The sequence below is a fragment of the Labrus bergylta genome, chromosome 2 (genome assembly GCF_963930695.1).
Source record: "Labrus bergylta chromosome 2, fLabBer1.1, whole genome shotgun sequence".
Lineage (NCBI taxonomy): Eukaryota > Metazoa > Chordata > Actinopteri > Labriformes > Labridae > Labrus > Labrus bergylta.
In genome coordinates, this window is record NC_089196.1 from 13,066,779 (window position 1) to 13,089,106 (window position 22,328).

At 38.0% G+C, this 22,328-nt stretch overlaps 1 protein-coding gene across 1 annotated transcript in view; it reads right to left on the minus strand.

The window, feature by feature from the left end:
- The window catches only part of LOC110002131 (EGF-like repeat and discoidin I-like domain-containing protein 3), a 110,437-nt gene that overhangs the window by 71,555 nt on the left and 16,554 nt on the right, over positions 1-22,328 (minus strand). Inside the window, exon 2 of the mRNA XM_020657788.3 lies at positions 10,709-10,738. Coding sequence (XP_020513444.2) covers positions 10,709-10,738 — 30 coding nt within the window. The remainder of the gene's footprint in view (positions 1-10,708; positions 10,739-22,328) is intronic.

Genomic DNA, 22,328 nt, shown 5'->3' on the forward strand with positions numbered 1-22,328 from the left:
TCTGCATGACAGCTCCATTTAAGTCAGAGAGTGTTATATTTTTAAGGTATGAACGGCAAATACATAACAAAGAAAGATTTATACACGGATTTATGGGCTTGATTACAATTCCAACCAAAAGCATTCAAGGTGTGGGAAACACTAGTACTGACACACCACAATATGGCAGTATTAATAATGCCGTGAGCAAGATGAGATTTACTGGCCCCTCAAAGCCACTGATTCGAAGTATTAGTTTAAAAGATCCAGGGGTTGACTCAGGTTTAGTCAGTCTCATCTCTGCAGCGGTTTACAGGTTAATGCAAGAGAAGAAACATTCTAGGATGTAAAATGTACAAAATTAGTAATTAATTTCTCTTGAGCATAGACTGTAAATATTACTGGACGAACCCTGACCCGTCTGTTAAATAGGCAGCAAATGAGTCCAATCGATGGCCGCATCCATATTGGATTTGCAGTCTCAACCTAACTTCAGATCAACCTAGCAACAGCAGTAAGGCGGGACTTAACTCTGCCCATTCAGCTCGACGTTAGCGGTCCACTTGACAGCATAGCTAACAGCTAGGCTGCTATCGTCCCCTATTCCTGCTCGTCCTGAGAAAACTCTATAAACAGTAAGTTAACATTTAACTTTTCTACAACACAGTTAAAACTAATTATATTCAACCCAAATATTTAATTAAAGTCTTAAAACTACACTTTTTAAAATATACAACTATGGTTATTAGTTATTTGTCAGAGCAGTTAGACTTTGTCAGTGTTAGCAGAGAAATACATTAACAAAGTTTTATCCATAAACTGTAAATAAATGAGACATCCAGAAGAAATCAATATTACAAAGCATACAGTTCATGATACTGTTCTGACAAAAAGAGGAATGTCTGTGTCTTATATTTACTGATGTCAACAGCGATGAGGTGAACATGACAATTGAAAAATTAATATTTAGTATTTATTATAAGACATTTGTTTTCTATTGAACCCCCTGAAGTCATGGAGTCTGTGGACAGTGTCAGCTTCACACCAAAAACTTTAAGTATTAGAAAAAATTGTGTTTAAGACTGGCATCTATTATGATGAGTTGCAGCTACCTTGTTCAATATTATTCCTGCAGATGTGGCTAATAACAAAAAAAACAGCCTGAGCTGTCACATGTAGTTAACTGTACATTTTGTGTTGTCTGAGGCATTAATTGAACACCTTTGTATTTCTCCTATAGACACAGTGTGGATTATTGGGGACTTGTCCATCGAGGTGCCCAGAGAGCTGCAGAGACAGAGTAAGAAACCTGAGCCTCAACAACATCTGCATTTGTTGGTTCTTCTGAGGTGGACTTCAGTTGCTTCTCTTCAACAACTCGCTGTGAGGGAGGTCTCCCCCAGATGGCCTGAGTGATGTCACCCACAGGCTGAGAGCTGGAGCTGAGGCGGGTTTTAAGCCTCTTGACAAACCATTACACCGCACCTGCCTGTCAAGCTGGTCAGCTACACGCCTTATTGTGAATAACTCTTATCCTTCATCAAATAAAAACTGATGAGTGATCAAAACATTCACCCCCCCCCGTACAGTGTGTGTCCATCGAGACATGAGCTAATCACACCTATTTGTTTGTTTTGTACCAAGCTGTAAACATGTTAATCTCTGCTGTAAAAACAGACTTTTTTGAATGTGGTTTTTCAGATTAAATAAATATTTCTATATAAATGCACTCCTTTATGTCTACTTATGAGTATACATTTCAGATTTGAAATGACAAGACTAAAATGTGCATTAATGCTCAACTCAATAGCTAAGGGAAGGAAGTCTACTTTTACACAACTTCTTATTCTTTCGACATTTTTTTTTACCAAATACTAATGTAGTTCATTTCTGAAAGTGGGATGGAACAGAGTCATTGCCACATTTGCCCTTTCACAGCCCCATTCTTAAATCAAGATACATGGAGAGTAACTAAGATCAATAACTTGTGAATAAAAACACTGTTAAAAATGATTTAGAAATGTAGTCTTCCCAGATCAATATCACATAATATCAACGTCTCCCATCTAAACTGGACAAAAGGTTTTAAAATAGGAAGAAAATAGTTTGATTGCAAGTTGTTTGGAGGAGATCTAGTTTTATTTGAACAGCATGAATACAGTCCTCCAAGGTGCAAACCCTCCTCTTCCTCCTGAAGCTTGTGGAGCTCCTTCATGTACTGCCGTCTTATCTGCTGGCCATCTTCTCTCACCAGAACTTCGACTGTTGAAAAGTCATTCAGAAGAAGCTCGAGCATGTGACATGGATCCAGGAGAACATGGACTTTTAGTGAGGGGTCTTCGGATGGCAAAGAAAGAGAGAAAATAGCCGTTATTCATTAAATCATTTTTTTGTTCTCATCTATTTTTCTGTATTCATCTGTGTGTAAGAGCACATTTATAAATTCAACAGTGTACTACCCAGACAACAAAGGTACAGTATTAAGATAATCAACATTTATTCAAAGTTAAGAAGATAAACATTATTGTAATCATGCTGTTTTCAGCTCTCTCACTCACACAATGATATTCCACATCAAATTGTCTCAGATTTTGTGTGAGGAAAAAATAAGCAATTTATTGTGGATAGTACTTCATCTTAACATGAAACAAATATAACCTGAATTATTTAAATTATTAACAGGTCCCAACTCTCTGTGCTTTAGTACAGAACATACAGTAACTCATTTATTATTAACATGAGCTCAGTACATGGCTGTATTCTTCAAACTATTTATTATACTTTATATCTATGTGCTTTATATCTTATTTTCATTCCATATGTTATTTATAGTTTATATTTCTACTGCTATATTCTGTGTATGAGTTCAGTGAAAATTAATATGGTTATTAATATAGTTCTTAATGGTTACAGATGCTCTTACAAAGTGAAGTTTTTTTAAATTTGTTAACAGTTTGCACAAATCTTAAGACACTACATCAACCATGTAACTTTAATGTCATCCTCTATAACCTACACAGCATATTAGGTTCAGTTCAGTTTATGTTACTGACGGATAATTACACAAAGTTTTTTTTTTTAATGTTGACATTTATGTGGAGTATAACATTCATCATAACGTCAGATAACCATATTTACAGTCTGTGGTTAACCACCGAGGTGAACCTTTAGCTTCTAACATCACACAAACTCATTATTTTCAACAACAACATCTTAACAACAAACATTTCTAAATAATGTAAATAATGGGCTACACTGAGTACAGTTAGCCGACTGGTTTACAAGCTAACTCCAAGCTTAACCCTAAGCTAGGTCCGACACATGAGTAAGCAGTAAATATAACACTACTGTATCACTTACCGAAAAAAAATGAAGCATCAACTTGTTGGATGGTCTGTAAACCGCACAGCAAGCCGTGTATGTTGTCAGATCTGTGTTGAACAAACTCTCCAAACGAAGTAAGAAAGAGGAGAAATCAGACGGATCAAGCTGTTAGCCTCCTGACCTGCTGACCTGACAGACAGATGCAGCGCGCAGAGCTGTCAATCAAATCTGCCACAACCTTTATATGGGCATAGTCGTTTTCCTTAATAGAATAAAATCCGATGAGTTATAAAAAAAATTCACCCCCCCACAGTGTGAGGAGAAGGGGCCGTCAACTTCTCAGATACATCTCGTTTTTTGAACCAGGCTGTAAACATGTTGATTCCTGTGGTAAAAACGGGCTTTTTTGGCTGTGGGCTTATGGGACTTCCGGCGCTTCTGAAGCCAGCCTCAAGCGGAACCTCGAGGAACTGCAGTTTTTTTGTTCTTCCGCATTGGCTTCATTTTTCGAGACCGGAGGTTGCCCCTTGCTCTTGAGTCGACATCGTTTACTAGGTTTGGTATCAGGCCCGTAGCCAGTGTAAGAGGGGTTACTCCCCCTTCCCAAAGTGGACTTTTTATGCAGTTTACCCCTCTTTTTTAAGTGTTTTAAATTTTGTAGGTAGTAGTATTAATCATAATAAGTTAAATTATTTTATATGCAATACTCATCCATCAGCTATAAACTAGTTGGTTAGTTAGTAAATATAACAATCTTACCCTGCTTGGCCTTTTTCCTGAACAGATGTTCAATATTCTGTGACAGTGAGCTGCTGCCTGCTTCCCCTTTCCAGATCTCTGCTCTTTTATACCCATTTTTGTCTGCCAACAACCGGCTGGATCCCTGTACAGTTTACGACGTGCATTATGTCACACACGCAGGTTCTTAACACCATCATTTAAGGGAAGAAGAATCACCAAAGTGGTGCATTTAACAAGATTAGGGCTTCTGGTCAGGGGGGGGAAGCATTTATTTATTTAAAACCTGACATAAAATGTGGACATATAAATTAGTAGGGGCAAGCTGTTGTGTTATTTTTAAAGGGGGTTGGCTTGTACCAAGGATTAGAAAAACATGAATGTTTCCTTTTTTTTTATAGCTAAATTATCTTCAGAGGTCTCCCCACTCAAAAACAAACCAACCTGAATGGGGAAAAAAAGAGTTCATGATAAAACTCCCACCCTCTTAAGCAAGGCTTAAACCATGCTCTCTCAAAGTTAAGCTCACTAGTTAACTGAAGTATTGTATCAGGTTAACTGGTAAAGAAAAAAAGAATTGGTGACAAGATTTGAAACAGTAGAAAGCAGAAGGCTGATGTTCATCTTACCGCAGAAATTGTGGAAGAACTCTGCACTCCTAAAAAACGTGCTTCTCACAGGTAACACATGAACATAATTTAGTTTTGTGTGACAATACGCTGAAGAAAGTAAATATTTAAAGTTTTTTTTTTTTTTAAGTGCCAAATTGGATTGGACTGAGAATGTGGAGTTCTTGTCTTTAAAGAGTCCAGTAATCATTCAGTAATTCAGAGTGACATGTTCAGTGAAGCATGAATGCAGAAAGGATTGACAGGCATGATAGAAGCAACAGGGATTACCGCACTTAAAAAGAAAAGTCAACTTTTCCAGTGAAGGCAAAGAAGAGGAAGTGGACATGTCATGACGTGTGTGTGTGTGTGTGTGTGTGTGTGTGTGTGTGTGTGTGGAGAGCTCATCTTTCTGACGGTGGATGCTCTCTTCAGAAGCTGTGTGACGCACGTCTCTGTGATGCATGTCTGGAGGAAACATTGGCAGCTTTTGAATGTCAGCTGCTGCTCTGCTGTACGAGCCAACGCTCGCTCTGTGATTGATGTGAGCCTGTGTTGTGTCCGGCACAAGCACTGCGATTCCCTTTCTGCCGCCTAAGAGAGTCCAATCAATCAGCTGTGAAAATCTGAGCAATGGTTAAACACAGGCAAGAATCCTTTGTTTCCTTGCAGATCAATCAAAAAGCCCTGACGGTTTCAGGGTTAAAGCTACACATATGTCCATGTATCTTAGCAGACAGCTATCACAAACATTAGCTTGCTATTGTACAGAGAAGGCTTCAGCTCACTGTTACATATTCAAACTTTAACACTTTAAATGTTTGAGTGTAAAGACACATTTCATAAGCACTTTATAAAGGATATTGTTTACAGCTCTTAATTTGACAATGCATAATTGAAGCTGAAAATCTAAAGTATTAAGACACACTTCCTTTCATAAGAGGGATATAATTAAGTCCTCAGCCTCATGTTGTACTCTTTGTTATGCTATCACAGAGACAAGATATCGTTACAAAAACAGAATTCAGAGAAGGAGAAAGTGTCCTGCTACAGCTGTTAATCCCATCAACTTGTGTCAATACACAGATTCTGTATAAATACAGATTCTGAAAGCATGGGACAAGATTTTCAATGTCAAAGGGTTCTGGTTTCTGTTAGTAGTGTAGTTTCACAGTGTTACAGGGGGTGAAGGATATATGGTCTGTTTGTAAGGAATAAACTGCCTTGCATTGACTACACATGAGCGCTCTTTTGACAGGGATTTATCTTTATATTATTATCTATGAACAGATGTCTAATTACAGCCAGCTAATAATTCCCAGATGCTGTTTATCAACTCATACTTACTTCTTGCTTGTCAAGTGGCTATTTGGACAGTGCACAAAAAAGAACCTCCAGGAAAGGAAGTCGTGGCTTAAGAGATCCTCAATTATATAAACAAAAGCCCCGCAAAACATTTGCCATGGCCTCCAGGGGCTAAATCTTTCTCAGATGACAGCCAATGGGTTTTAAGTTTAATCACTAACAAGCATCAACACTTGAGTCTTCAGCTCCCCAAGCAATATTTCCCCACTGGTACCAACAGCTTTTATTGGAAAAACCTTCTTATCAAGGAGACATTGTAGTAACTTTTTAAAAGACTGAGAATGGAAAGCACTCCTGAAAATGAAACTGTCACTTTCACCCTTGCCATCTTACATTGAGGTGCAAAGTGACAAGCCGGCCCTTCATCAATCTTGTTAACCTTTCTACAAAATCTTCCAAAAAGAAACACATTGACCTGCCCCGAGAGGGAGACATTTACATCCAAGCTCCTGAGCTCTGACTGTGCAGCCAGTCACATCACTGAGAAATCTAACATGGCCTAATTGTGTCAAATCTATTTTAACCCAGCCTCTTTCTATGATGGCTTCACCGCTTCACAGGCTCATGGTCACTGCACCCATCCTTCACCTCGACTGATGAAAGTTGGCACCGCACTGCCGATACAACATCAGTGCTCTCAGCGTGAGACGCCCAAACGTTCCTGCTTTTAGTGAGTCTTTGGCCTCCTGTTCTTCTGTTCCAGCACCACTCTGCCATTCCAGCCCATCAGTGTTGACAATGTCAGGACAAATGCACTTAGAATTGACAGTTGTAGGAATGACGCAGAAGCAAAACGGTTTGGAATATGTCAAATAAATATCCAAATGGAGAGGTCACACAGAGGATTGGAATCTTTCTTGGAACATCCAGTGAAGGGCAGGAAAGGGAGGTCGTCTTGTCAGATACTAAATGCCATGAAAATGTCAGAGCGATGTCCCTGCCTCCCCAAAGGTCTTCTCTAACAAAGGCCTTTTGCTCAATCTGATGTTTGTGAGCAATGCGAGTTTGTTTACGGTAAAAGAAAATCCCTAAAACCTAATGAGATTTCAGATAACCAGACAGAGAATGGCACCAACCTGTTCAATGGAGATCCATTGTTCTGTGTTCCACAAATAGACTGCTAGTTAACACACTTAACCTTAAGGCTCAATACTGAATCTCAAGATCCCAGTGGTATCCAGGAGATTTTGAGTGCACATGCTGCAGCCGCAGGGTTTGTGAAATTTATTGGATTTTCTAGGACACCTGCAGCATTTTAATGCATTGAATTCCTGTTTACACCCTCCAAGACTTTTTGTGTTACAAGGCAATGCACATACGTGATTTGCCATTTCTAAGAGCTTTGTAAAAATGTACATTTTTGATTGGTGTGAGGAAAAACCAAGGCCTACATCTGATGGAGCCTCCTCGAAGGTAAAATGGAAGTGACTGTATCATGAAATGATACATTTTTTCTTATTAAAAGCCATGGACCCTGTGTCTGTGAAGACTGTTAGGCGAAACATTTAATATGAAGAAAACAATCTTCAGCCTGTGAGAGATTTCAGAAACAGAAAGAATACCAAAAGTTCAATTCAGTTCCTCAAGTTTTATGCTGCTTCAAGCTGAATCGTAATTGTTGACAGGCTATTCCCATTAACTAGATACAAGAAAATGATGTTCATATCTGTAATTGTTTTTAATGGGATAATACATATAGAGAAATACATGTTGTACTTGCGTCACAGTCTTCTCCCTGTACATTCTGAGCTCATTATCTGCTGAAAAGGTCATTGAAGAGTTTACACCATGTGACAGTTTGAGACGTTAATGGGGAACATGTTGCTTTAGCTTGAATAATTAAGTCTAAGAGTCTTGGGATAAATAATGAAAGACCAGTGCCTATAAAAAAACATATTCCTGGTTAAAAATAAAACAAAAAGAAAGATTAATTTGTAGTTAAACTGAGAATTACTTTGTTTTATCAGAGCCAACAGAGAAAGAGGTCAAATTTAACAACACGTCATTATAAATATGGCCTACGTTATGTTTTATTGTGATTCAGTGTGCATTCTGTTATGTTGGAATTTCTCTGTGGGCTTTATCCACAGCAAAACGGTTGAGGTACAGTAAGATTCCTTCTTTGTTTCTTATCAAGAATCTTCCATTTCTTACCATACAGAAAGACTTCCTAGATGTGAAGAAAAAAATCCAACTCTATGTAGATAAAACATGGCCAATTTCCTCTTTCTATTATCCCATTAGGAAAGAGGATAAAATGGAATCCAATATTCTGTCAGGTCTTGCAAACTAAGCATATACTGTATTTCCTCCCAACCTAAAACTTTTGAATTTTAATAGTAGCTTTAGATGCCCGTAGATGGTGGGCAAATGTGCATAGGGGATATTAAAATACAATCATATCAGCAGCATGGGCACAGAGATTTAAACAGCACCTTAAGAAATACAGGGCAAACTCAGTGAAGCATAGTCCCCTTTATGTGTGTGCAGACAAAAGAGTGTGAATATGTAGATTCTAGATTATGACGCCTGTGAAGAAGCAGCTGATATGCGAAATTCTTCAAAGCTGTCACGATTAATTTGGTCCCCCATATCACCCTGTCCTATTTTCTCTCTTAGTCCAGTTCCAGGTCAGTGGTCACAAGTCACACCTAATTCAGGTCATCTTCTAATCCGATAATTATTTTTTTGTGCTGTTTGCAACAGTCCGTCTCTGCTATCTGAAACGTCTACAGTACATTGAAAAAAAAGCTGAGGAAAGTCTTTGGAAATTTGATTTATTGTAGTTTTTTTAAAAATCAGCTAACACAAGATAAGGGAATTAAAGTGAATTTTAAAATGTCATATATAACTGTAAATCATACAAATTTAACAGGTCACATTATAACATATTCATGATGAAAATAGGGGTGACATACTGATGGTCCATATGTTCATATGTTATCTTTGACATTTGAAGCTCTAAAATCTTTCTACTGTCTGACATTTATACTTCCAGACTGTTCCATTTGAATTATGAGTTCTGATTCTGGTGAAGAAGTTGACATTTAAATTAGCATTATTTAATTTTCTTTTTTCATGTGTCTGTGTAAATAATAACAAAGAATAATTTCACTGCACTGTGTTGAAGAGTCATGTTTTTGTGTTCGATTATAAGAAATGTATATTTACAGTTTGGAAATACTTTTAGTGTGAACATGTGTATGGATGTCATCTAGATCCATAGAGATGGCATCAACATTTGCAAACACACTAACTAACTTATATATATAGCAAAATAAATAAAATTATATAACAAAGACAAGTTTACATTCTGTAGAGTGATAATTTGTTGTAATCCGTATAGCACAGTCTGCTGGTGAAAGAGAACTGCTATTGTAATACAATGGAACTTCAATTAAATCATATTTGACTAGTGAATAAATCTAGTAATATCGGCGCATATCTGCGATAAAATTAGCAGATACCGATACCGATGTACTTAAATCAGCCGATATCATCAGCTGGCCGATAAATCTTTGGGCTCTTAGTTTTAACCCATTTGATAAAATAAGATAAGATAAGATAAGATTTTATTCATTCAAAAATGGGGAAATTTACATTGTTACAGAAAAATAAAAATATTAAAAATAAAGATACAAACTATAGATCAGCTGAGAGCTGCAGTTTTAACAAATGTAATCAGAATATTCAGTGGTAAGAACACTATCAGAACACTAATCTTGAATAAACTGTCCGATATCAATATAAATAAAATAACTGAAGACAAAAAGATACTGAGAATGTAGGACACAATTAGGAGGTTTACCTTCAGTTCCACAGGATCTGAAGTGACATTTTAATTATATGACTGACAAAGATAAATCAGGTTCTAGGTAACTGCCGTCCTCTGTGGTCTCGCTTTTGTAATGAAGCTCTGGTTGCATTCATTCTTTCAAAATTGAGAGGCATTATTGCAGAATACTATATATGCACTCAGAGGAAGATTATATTCAAAAGGATGTTTCTGTATGATAATGTAGCGATATTTCCTTGACTACCCATTATAGCAAACACAGAAGAGAAGCACAAAACACCCTCAATGCACTCCTCGGGGAATGGATAAAATGTACATTAAGGCAGATGCTAATGATGTGCATTTAAGGGTGGGACGCATTGTAATTTGAATAAATAACTGTAAGGTTTTACGATTTATTCTATTCTATAATGATACTCTACTGTGGGTTTAATGGATCATAAAGTAAATGCTTTAAAGGACTTCCACAGCTTCAGAAATCATAATCAGTGCTTTAATATTTGGAAAATTCCCATTGTAATGGACAATCAAGCTAAAGCAATCACTGCACTGAATTAGACTGTGGGAAAAAACAATCTGAAAACTGGGCACCAGTCAAAGAAAGGATATTTCTGTTGAGCTGCACTATGATCATAGATTTTTAACAGTACTGCTTTATGAACTGGACTACCAATAATATAATCATGAGAGTGCTGCTGACCAGGCAAGATCAGTGAGTCGATACAGAAATTAAAGTCTGCAATAATGAAGGAGGAAAGGAGCCGGGCCAAAAATGACAAACTAAAAGAGCTCCATCTTTCCATCCCCACCCTTTTCACACACACACATACATACACCCAAATGCACAGTCTCACACAAAGGCAGGGAAATCACGTTACCAAGCATAAAAATTTCCCACCTGCTGAAGTTGGTTCCTCACCATCTGCCGCTGTTGAGACACAGAGGAGGACAAGAGGGATGAGGGGGAGGGAAGGAGAAACATTATATTAGCTTCATGTCACAGTATTCAGTGCTGCAGCTGCATATACAGTAACACTGCTGATTCAGCTGTATTCTTAATCACACTGTGCACTAGCATTGTGTGCAGTAACATTTGACATGTTTGCATCACATAGATTATAGAACATTCATCCAGACACACCTGCTACCTGTAGGGTGCTGCATCCTGCCAGCAGAAATGCTCCACGCTGTTTCTATGGAGCGTGACCTGGCACTGTGTCATAGCCCATCCCCCATTCATACACTGGAATGATGCTATGTCTTGGTCGCTGGCCTTTGACTAATATGTGTTCATCATTCTGGACCAATGTAGGATTAGACCCCGTGGCATACATACTTGTTTGCTGCATGCCTGCTTCCTATAAGCTCCCAGTCGGGCTCTGTAGCTGAGATTTGGCCTGTCTGCCATCATTACCACAACCCTCTAACTCCATCATCACTTGTAAAATTGCCCTGAAAATGTGGCCTGAAGCCTGATACAGCTCTAGAGGCAAAAGGCCGAGGGTACTAGATGCATTGGATGACAAATAAAATCGACATTACCGCTGGGGAGGATCAGTAATATGTTACATTTGGAAGCACTCATTGGATTGATGGATGAACAAACATCAATGTATTGGGATTTGGTGCTCTGAAGTCCACATTAAATATGCATGTCTGTTATTTCTCAATAGCTAATGATACTGCCTTGCAAAGAGGCAGCTTAATTAAAGTATGATTTACTGTCATGCACATGTTTCCTCTCACAGCTTTGAATGCTAATTCCATATTAGCATATGTAGAGGGTTAAGGCCACATAGATCATGAGGCAAACAGCGAGACAGTTACGGATGGCAGAATTTGTTTGCAGCTGCAAATGGACCGAAATCCATCTTCGAAAAACTAATCAAGCCTCATTTCTAGACATAACACAGAGAAACATACACAGAGTAGATTCATCTGCTCTCCTCAAACCAAATAGTTGTTCTCTGTCGGTCTTCCCCTGTGGTGTTTTTGGACGTGAAAATAAAATCACTCCACAAAGTGCTCTCAGAGGGTTTTAAAAACTTTTATATTGCCAATCTAGTTTAATGTGGTGCTTTAATTCTGGGGGGTCTACATTCATGTTCGGTGAGAAAAGCTGAGCTGACTGTTTTGACAAACTTAGGAAACCTCTAAAACAAATGATTTCCACTCAGACATGCAGCCATGATTCTTTTTCTCAGCAGCTGCGAACCGAAGGGGGAAAATGATTCACTGAGACACCATTGTGATGAACATACAGAATTAAAGAGTGAACCGCAGCCTTTCAAAAGTGCCTTAAATGTGAGCGAAAGCTCAAATTGAAGTCACAGGCAGCCAAAGCCGAGCACTTTCCCAACCTCTCATCTGTCTGCCAGTGAAAGCTCTCCTTTGTGATTTCCCATGCACACGGGCCAGTGTGTAATCCCAAAACCAAGCACATTCCACGCTTCACTTACTCGACTGCGGTTTTTCCTTCTGCCATTTCCTCTCTAGCTTACCATAGGGGTCAAGCCGCACACATGCAAGCCCACAGACAAATACTGTATACAGAGTTCACACACAATTACACACCCACAAAGAAGAAAAACACATCAACAAGCGCCTACGAGGGCAGACAACTATTCACACCCACGTACAAATAAACATGTGGAAATGATAGAGATACATAAAAGGAAGGTTTTTAGTGGTTTATCCAAGTGTTAAAGTGAAAAATCAAATGAAAGCAAAATATACCGACTGTTAGTTGTGAGTGTACCACGCTGGGGATCTTCAACTGTTCATGTTCCCTAGTTCAGTCATAACACCCCCATGCAAGTTGCATCAATTTTTCACATGAAAAATTACCATCCTTATCTAACACTGATATAATATCGCTACATTTATATGATGAATAGATACTCATTTGGAAAGAGTGTTTTCTTCTACTTAATCAGTGAAACTTCATACTTGTAAGCGCACAGTGGGGAACACTTTCTGTGTAAATGACTTACTGCTAGACAGTTGCAGACTGGCTTAATCTCCCACACATGCATGCAGTGTGTAGGAGGTAAATCCGTAGTGTTAGCATGACTAAATGAGACACTCAAAGGATCTATGTTTACACTTTTCTCACAAGTACAGTTTTGGAGTATGGAGATTTTTTAGCTGTCTTCTCAAGGAAACGAAAAGAAGCGATAATGTGATGTTTAAAAGCAAAAATATCGATGAAAGTCAAAAAAGGTGGTTGGATGTGTGAAGATTCATGTCCTATTTTGTAACCACAAATATCTCGTGAGCTGACCCACATACATTTCAACACGGAGCAGGCATATTTTGTTTTTGGAGATGTTGAAAGATTCATATGCTTTCTTGGAAGACACACAGAAGTAACTTATTTTGTTCTTTTGGCTGAGGACTCAAACATTGCAATATAATTTGATTGCAATGTTTGTTTGTTTTTTTTAAGTGTTTTTAAGGAAGTCAAGAACCCATTCATGGTTGTTTTGTTCATATCGTATATAGTCATGTACACAGCACCGGTAAATCTCACAGGGGGATGCTGAGAGCAGCTGTTCTGTGAATTCATACATTCCTTAACGGATTACTTTGATTCATCTGTTTCCCCCTGTTGAAACCTCTGCCACAAATATTCTGGTGGTTATGCTTTCTATATTGTGTAACATTCCCACAGAAGAAGAAAGCAAATCAAAGGCAATTGTAAAGGCTTTGATTCAGTGGGCTATGCTTGTATTTGAAAGTTACACCTTGTAATTAAGAGACAAAAAAAAACCTGCTTGTTTCAACCATATCCTGATTAGATGGCTGCCAACATGAACCTCTTTTAAGACGCATTCACACTAGGCCCAGTTGTCCTGAACCATGCCTAAGCACGATTACCTCCCCCTCTCGATTCCACCACTGGCCTGCACTCACACTGCTGCAGGACTATCCGGGCCTGAGCACTGTTACCTCTTGTACATAAAGTCGTAATACAACACATGCATGGCTTTACGTAATTATGAAGCGTGCTTAGTTTACAAGACAGACAGACTCGAAAATGAAAAATAAATAAAAAATTAAAGGCATGCACGGTTGAGTCCGCATCCACACATCAGAGGAAACAACAGAGAATATGACAGCTACTTTACTGATTTTGTGTCCTCTTTGAGTCTTTTTAGTCAGATACAGCCATAACACTCCGGGATTTCTCGATGATGTTGTGTGACCATGCTTGTGCTCGTGCATTAATTGTACCGAGCCTACAAGCACAGCACACCTCTTCCAAGCTTGCCAGGGATAAGGAAGTGTTCCATGCTTGAGCACGGATCAGAGCATGAATCAGAGCACTCACACTAATCAAACAAAATGGTATTGATTGCCTAATAATATAGTCATAATATTATAATAACAAGAGACCAATATAGTCAGACAGACACATTTTTTTTAACTTTCTGTACAACTCAAACTTCCCTCATGGTTATACCTCATAGACAGCACTAACAAACCTGTTAAACATGGAAGGTTCTGGAGATGTCTATGTTAAATTGCACCTCCTCCTGCCCATGATGAGACTTCTTCCTGGGACATACACAGTTGGTTTAATCTGACTGACAGCCGGGAGGCAGTAATAACCATCCATAATCTAAATGGGAAGCAGGCAGCTTGTCCAGCATGGGGGCGATATGACCTCAAGGTGTTCAGAGGAGATAGAGAGAGCACGGGACCAGCTAGTACCTAAACTCTTGAAAACACACACACACACACACACATACAGCACAGAGCAGGAAGGACATGTATGTAGTAAAAGTCACATATACTGTAGATGAAACTTGACAGGTTTGGGTTTTACAAAATGCTGTTTGTTTATACAGTGTTGGTGATTTAGAATGCCTTGTTAGATCAATGACCTGTTTTGCATGCACACACTTACCCAATCACTCAGTATTCATTATATCAAATCAATAACAAAATATGGATTTAAAATACATTTAAAACAACAACAGCGCAAACAAAATTGACATTTTTTTGGCGTAAGTGACCTCAGTCTTATAAAACCAATTTTTACAAAAACAATGTCAAGTGTATAACACAGATTCATTATTCCCTCTATAGACTGCTTTTCTTTAAACCTTAACTATCAGATGATTACATGAACATTCAGCAGTTAGAACTAAACTCATTTGTTCTGTTTTATAAAGTGTAAAATCAGGTGTACACTGCTGCATTCAAGGCCACACAAGATGAACCCGAGTTCTGAATCAAATTCTAATACATGGATTTTTGTGGCAGTGGATGCTGCCAAGACAGACAAACACAATCGTGAACAACTTTGCTCATTTGAACAAGCGTGCATCTGTATTGGAAATGTGTCGAGGATATTCAGTGACACAAAATTAGAAAATACTTTTTACCTTATATCAAACAGAAGAATAATGGAGTTCCACTTTCTATTAACAGTTTACCATCTCTATTAGGATATTGAATAGAGAACAAAACAAAAACCTGACATTTTGCTTCATAAAGTATTTCAACTACCATCACAATACATTAAGTTATTTTAGTTAATCCAACCAGTGCCAATAGTAAGGCTCAGCTGTTTCAGTTGTGGATCTAAAGAGGATTTGATCAGCCAGCTAAAAACTCTATGTGTACTTCAGTAAAATATGAAAATAATAAATCTGATCTCGCTACAAACATAATGACATGTCACATACATAGCTTTGAAACGTCATTTTTTAAACCAAGTTGGCTACAAGACCTCTGGTAATGCATCACCAAAGAAGGTGAGATTTACAGAAAAGATGGTCGATGTGATATTCCTATGAGGTGCCAAAGGAAATGTCATTCAGTGAGTAAGAGTGTGAAATGCATTTTGATCACCTCTGATAAATCATGTGACAGTATCACAGGCTGACAGACACCTTAGACAAAAAAAACACATTAGAGAAACTTATGGAGCTGTGGTTCAAAGTGAAACTTATTATCTAGTATGTGTTACATGGGTATCATGTTGGTACAAGACATAGATAGAATATAAGAACACTTTTATATACCTAACAAAATACTTTCTGTGTAGGACTTTCCCCAATAAAGTGTTTCATCTGCTCTGTAGTTGTGTTCACTTTAATGTGGCCAAATCTATTTAAACAAGCAAACGCTGAGCCGTACCTAAATTCTTGACAGCTGTGAGAGTTGTAGTAAATAATAGAAGTGTAAGTGATTTTTCCTGGCAGTGGATACAGACCGTAAAATGCTCTATTCCCCTAAGAATCACGGGTACAGACAACACAAGATTTTGAGTTCACAGATTGGGTTGGACAGTTGATAAAATAGTGAAATGACAGTAAGGTGGAGATATGAGATGTAAGAGATGGAGTGAAAAAGAAGACCCTGGTCAGCATTGGGAAGGGTTAAATATAATCTATTCAGATGTTAGATTGTTCGCCCATTTTCATCAGGCAGGAAAATTAGTTATTAAAAATTATAATTGCCAATTCAGTGTAAAGCGATGAAGTAAATATTGCATACTCTTGACCATTTAACCCTCTGAACAGTTCTACTTCTTAGCTTTAACAGTAACCTTAAATATAACCCTGGCTTTCAGAAAAATCATATTTTCCTGGGCGAGAGGGCAACCCAACAATTGACAATATGTAATTCCAAAAAAAACTATCAGACTGCTTCATGCTGTATTGTTTGACAGCATTCACCTGTTAGATATTTGTACATCCGAGACATTTTGTTTGAATGTGTAGCTATTTCCAAGAACAGGCCCTTCATTTGCCCTTATATAAAATACATTAATATATAAAACTACGATTTTCGCTTTTTAATCGTATCCGACCTTTAAACCCATCAGCTATCACCTGACAAAGACATAGCCTCAGGGAGCAACAGACCAATTTTCATGGCTTCTAATGTGGACAGCGGTTAGTACTTCCAAGACTTACTTTTCCCAGTGTCGTCATTGTTTTAAGTCATATGACCAACAAAACTGCTGGATTTCAAAGAGGACATCTAAGAGCAGACCGTTAGCTGCACTTGCATGCAGACGTCTGTTTACAGAAGCTATTTAAAGCTAATTTGCAGCTGGACGTTAGCTGATGGGTTCCAAAAGACTTTACGGTGGATACATTATGGCACTTGGATGGAAACAAGTGTGTTAGCAATTAGGGCTGGGAATCTTTCGGTGTCTCACGATTCGATTCGATTCTTGTTGGTCAAGATTCAGAATCAATTTTCGATTCAAAATGATTCTGGATTCATTGATCCATGGATTCAAACTGAGTACAAACTTCACGATCTACTCCAGTCATCTGTGAGACTGGCTGATTTTCTTGTTGCTCTATTTGGCATTCTACTGAGTTACAGAGCTAGCTTTAGCACATTAGTCATGGAGTGACCGATTAGCCCAAAAATAAAAATATAATAATAAACAGTTAAAAAAAAAAAAAAAAATTTTTGGAAGACATGAATTGATTTAAAATCTTAGAAGAGAAGAATCTCAATTTTTACAAAAATCTAATTTGTTTCCCACCTCTACTAACAATACCAACCGGAACACTTGCAGTACACATTTGAACTGAAATTGTAGTTTTTGTCAGCTTTAAACTATCCTCTTCATGGATCATTCTTGCCAAACATACAATAAAACAACAAACACACAACAACTCAACTACCCGATGGTGATAGCTAGATGACTTTCCAACACAATGACTCTGTAAAGCTCATCACTCCAGCTTTCAGGGCCGGTCGGACTAGGACAAAGTCAAAACAATCTGGGTAATGGATCTTACTCCCATTCCGCAGTGTAGCATCAAAAGTGACAGTCAGCCATCACTGCTAGCGCTGGCAGCCCTGACACCACTCTGTGGGCCTGACAAATCCTGTTTGTGTCCGTCAAGAGTCTCGAGATATGAATCTCAAGTAGGAAAAAAAAACTTTTTGTTTGGAGTTTTACTGTTTCTTTTGGCAGTGAGTGGCAGATATGAGCCTCTTAAATCAAGAAACAGCAGTTTGAGAAAAAACAGAATCCATAAAATTATCACGCACACAGCAGTTTAATTTGCCAGAGAACTGCTTTTAATTACTGCATGACTCAAGTAGCGGTTTGAGCTGTTCCATGTGTTTTCAGCTATAATCAAGTGGTTTTAATTATAACAATTAACTTTCAGCAGCAGAAAAAGAATGTCATGAAGGTTAGTTAAAGCAGTTAAAATTGTAATTCGACATATGAGTTACCATAGATATGTCACACTGTTAAGGAAATCAGCATTTGCGCACACACACACACACACACACACACACACACACACACACACACACACACACACACACACACACACACACACACACACACACACACACACACACACACACACAGCTTTCATTCCATTTGTATCAAGTGGTCAGCACACATTTCAGACTTTTTTTGGAGCTGAATCCAGCTGGTGATGATTTTTCTCAGAATTTGCATCACCTCATTATTGTTATTTTTCTGACAGTAAAATAAAAACAGTGTCTCCAAGGTTTATTTTTTTTTGCAAATGAGGATTGAGCTGCTGCACAGTTCAACATATGGCAATCTGTGTTCATGTGAGATATTAGCACAACAGATTTCACCATTTTTGCGCACACACACACACACACACACACACACACACACACACACACACACACACACACACACACACACACACACCTAAATGCACACACTTTCACTCTCCAGCCCCAAGCAGATGTTCACCGGTTGTCTGTCTCCCACATAGCTTCACCCTTAAAGTGTTTGTTCCATCATAGCTTAGCTTATTAACATTAAATCCTCCTGCTATGGAGTGGGTGGCTAAGTGTGAAATGACTCACAGACACAATACCAACAATAATTAGAGAGGCATTGTTGATGCTCCTCCAGCTAATGACAAGGAAGTGCACTCGCATACTGTACCCATTTTTATCAAGGGAAGTGGCAAACAATATGGGTGTAAGTAAACAACTCATCTATCCTCATTTATCTGCTCTTTCAGCTGAGCAGAAGTGCGGGCTAAAGTCCTCCATCAGCAACTGGCTCTTTAACATGTACAAGAGAAAGGGGAGTGTGCTATCGACGGTTAGCACGCCATTACAACCTGTTTTAAGTCAGTGACTATACATGAAAGTGGGATTATTGTGAAAACAGGCCTACACTATCTATCTATCTATATATATATATATATATATATATATATATATATATATATATATATATATATATATACTGTATTATTGCATTTATCAAAATGTTATTGCATTTATTGTGTGACAGACTGAGGTTTGGTGTACAATAAAAAGTGCTTTTAATTTAGAGCTTATTTCCTAATGTAATGGTGACATTACTGTCAAAGTGGTTCATAATGGGAGCAAGTTTTGCTCAACAAAGCAGTGATTGATGATGTGTGTTTGAGAACTCTAATTATCCTTGATTATATTTCAAACCTGTGCTGTAATAAGAGTAATGAAGTGAACACACTGGGGAAAATGTTAAATAAGTCCGTGCTATAGTTTGTGAAATGCTGTAGCAACTTTATTCTTCTTACAGCATGGGTTGGATCAAACAGACATGTAAACGACTGCTCTTTTTTTTTTTTCCTGAAATGCATTCACAAAAAATATGATTAATAAAACCAATGTGTGGTGGCGCAGTGGTTAGTGCGCGCGCCCCATGTATGGAGGCTGTAGTCCTCAATGCGGGTCGCCCAGGTTCGAGTCTGGCCTGTGGCTCCTTTCCCACATGTCATTCCCCACTCTCTCTCTCCCTGATTTCCAACTCTGTCCACTGTCCTATCTCTCAATTAAAGCCCAAAAATAAATCTTAAACAATGTATTATTGTTTTACTCCTCACCATGTTCTAGTTTAATTTGCATGTAAATGAAGAATAACATCTAAAGATGGAAGGTTGTCCAAATATATTCAATATGAATCTTTGTTGGCATCTTAAAGGGAGAATGTGCAACTTTTTGATCCAGTAGATGTCGCCCTTGAGCACCAGTATGAAACCATCACAAAAATGCTCTTTGGCGACACCTGAAGCCTTAGCCCTTCTCTACCTCCAACCCGCCTGGCGTTTGCACAAAAGAGTTCGGACAACAACAAAGCCAGCAGGACTCACAGTTCTCACTCATTGTAGACAGTCATGACTCACAGATACATTTACAAAGGATACTTGATACATTTTGTTCATGTGTATTTAGAGATTTTCTTTTATTATGGACATATGAAGGGGTATTGCAGATTGGCTCAGGTTATAAATTCTGTGTTGTATGATTTTACTTTCTTCATTCCTTCCCCTATACAAATAAACATCAAGTAATTCCTTACATCTGTTTGACTCTTAAGCATTGATAAAACATTGTTTGTACCTGAGACAAACAAAAGAAGCCATACAACTGTTTTATTGTACAATATCACTGCACTGTACTGTCTGATGTGATTGCTTGTGTAGGGGATGTTCAGTCAAATAGAGCGTCAAATTGCTATTCCAAGCATAACATCAAGAAAAAAGCGATTGGCTCAGACTGTCGGAGAGAAAGTGTTTTTGTAATGTGGTCAATACACAGAGCAGATACATCCAGTACCAGATTCATACTGTGTTTTTGAAGCACAATCGATTTGTTTTCCAAAGTCTGCTCTTAAGTGTCAGTGTGCAAACCAAGTGTCAGCAAATAATACATGTTCTCAATAGTGCAATGGACAGTATTGATTGTCTATACCCTATAGGAGGCTGCATCAAGAATACAGAAGTGGAGAAAATTGACATTTATTCCTGTCGACAAAAATGCAAACCCTGATACTGGAAATAGCAATTGCTAAAAATTTCAGAGGTTTGATAGATTCCCCTGGCAACAGATGATCATGTATACAATCCAGTTTGATGAATGAACTCTTCGTTTACACATTAATTTTAGCCTTTCTTCCAGTAATAATTCCTAACTGGATAACAGTCGTTGCACTGTTTAATGAGCAACAACCAGATGCCTGTCAAAGAGGCAGACATGCGTGGCAGTGGAGCAAGCGATTCTTTTCATCTGAGACGTTGCTGCCATGCCATGCTTAATGCTACGTTTAATCTTAGTTGAAACAATGCAGACAACAACAATCTTATGAGCATATTTTGTTGTAGATGTTAGTGTCTTAAGGGGCCAAGGACAAAGAGTTTGCTGCAGTTGTAAGCTGTTAATATTGTTTCCTTGTATTTTTTAAAACCACAAACTGTATGGATTCCATAATTGATGCTATTGCTAAATAAATAAATGACATTATACATGTAAGCAAAATCAAGCAGTCATTATATATAAATGCCCTATTACTTCATTTTCTGTGGTCAGATCAAAACCTAAGCGTTTCTAGTTTAGCTTGTTGTTGTTTTTTTAAATAGCAAATATGTGTGTAGAATCACAGTGGATATATACACAGACGGTCTCCACTAGGGCAAATGTATATTTATTTGATCTGTTTCCGAATGAATAATGCAAGCAGGGATTATAACTGCAACAGTGCCAAAAAGAAGAAAAATGGGGGGGGGGGGGGAGTAGAGGAGAAGAAAGAAGCCGACTAAAGCAGTACAAACAAGGACTGTTCGCCTCCATATGAGACAGCTCGCCACCATCTTAAAGAAAAAGTTCACACCAAAACAAAAACGCTGCCATCATTACCTTCACCCTCACGTATGCAATTTTAGTCAAATCCCATCAAGTTGTGTGTGACCAATAATCAAAAGCAAATAAGCTCCCACAGTGCTCAAGCACACTGACCCCATTAATGTTGCACAAGCTGTTTCCTGAAATGTTATGGTAATTTTCTGCCCCTTAAGTATCACAAACCACTGTTTACTTTAATTACCTGAGATGGGACTCCAAAGGTTAACTCCTTTTGTGTTGTAAAGCAGAGTAAGGAACAGCTTTACTGATATTGTTTGGGTTTTTCTTTCTTTTTATGGGGGGGGGTTAATTTTAAAGATGTAAAACAGGAATTCTTTATCTCCTTTAAACACATTTGATATTACACTGCGGTATTCAAACATGCTCCAGGTTTATCATCCATTGCAAAGAAGGCTGCTGGGCTTTGGATGCACTTAAAGCAACCATGTTGCAGAGTGGCCATCTGTTATACAGTATGATGCATAAGTGGGGACATTTTTAAAGGGAACTACCTTTACACTTAATTTTCGCTATAGATTCACTTTGTTTCTTATAGCACTTTCCTAAGTTGGAGGCCACATATACTGCAGAAATAAAGGTGTATAAAGTTCATCTTCATCATAGCTTTAGGTCTGGGATGATGTGCTTTTGCCCAGTCCGGTTTTTATCATGATTACTGGGTGCTGATTTGATTTGTATTGTGATTCTGAAGTGTTGCGATACAATGAGTATTGTGATTCAATAGTATTGATTATTGTGATTTTCTTTACCTTTTTAAACAAAAACAAAAATCAAACCAGGAAAGAAAAGAATATCGCGAGTAATATTTAAAAACAAAACTATACACATCACATCAACCAGTC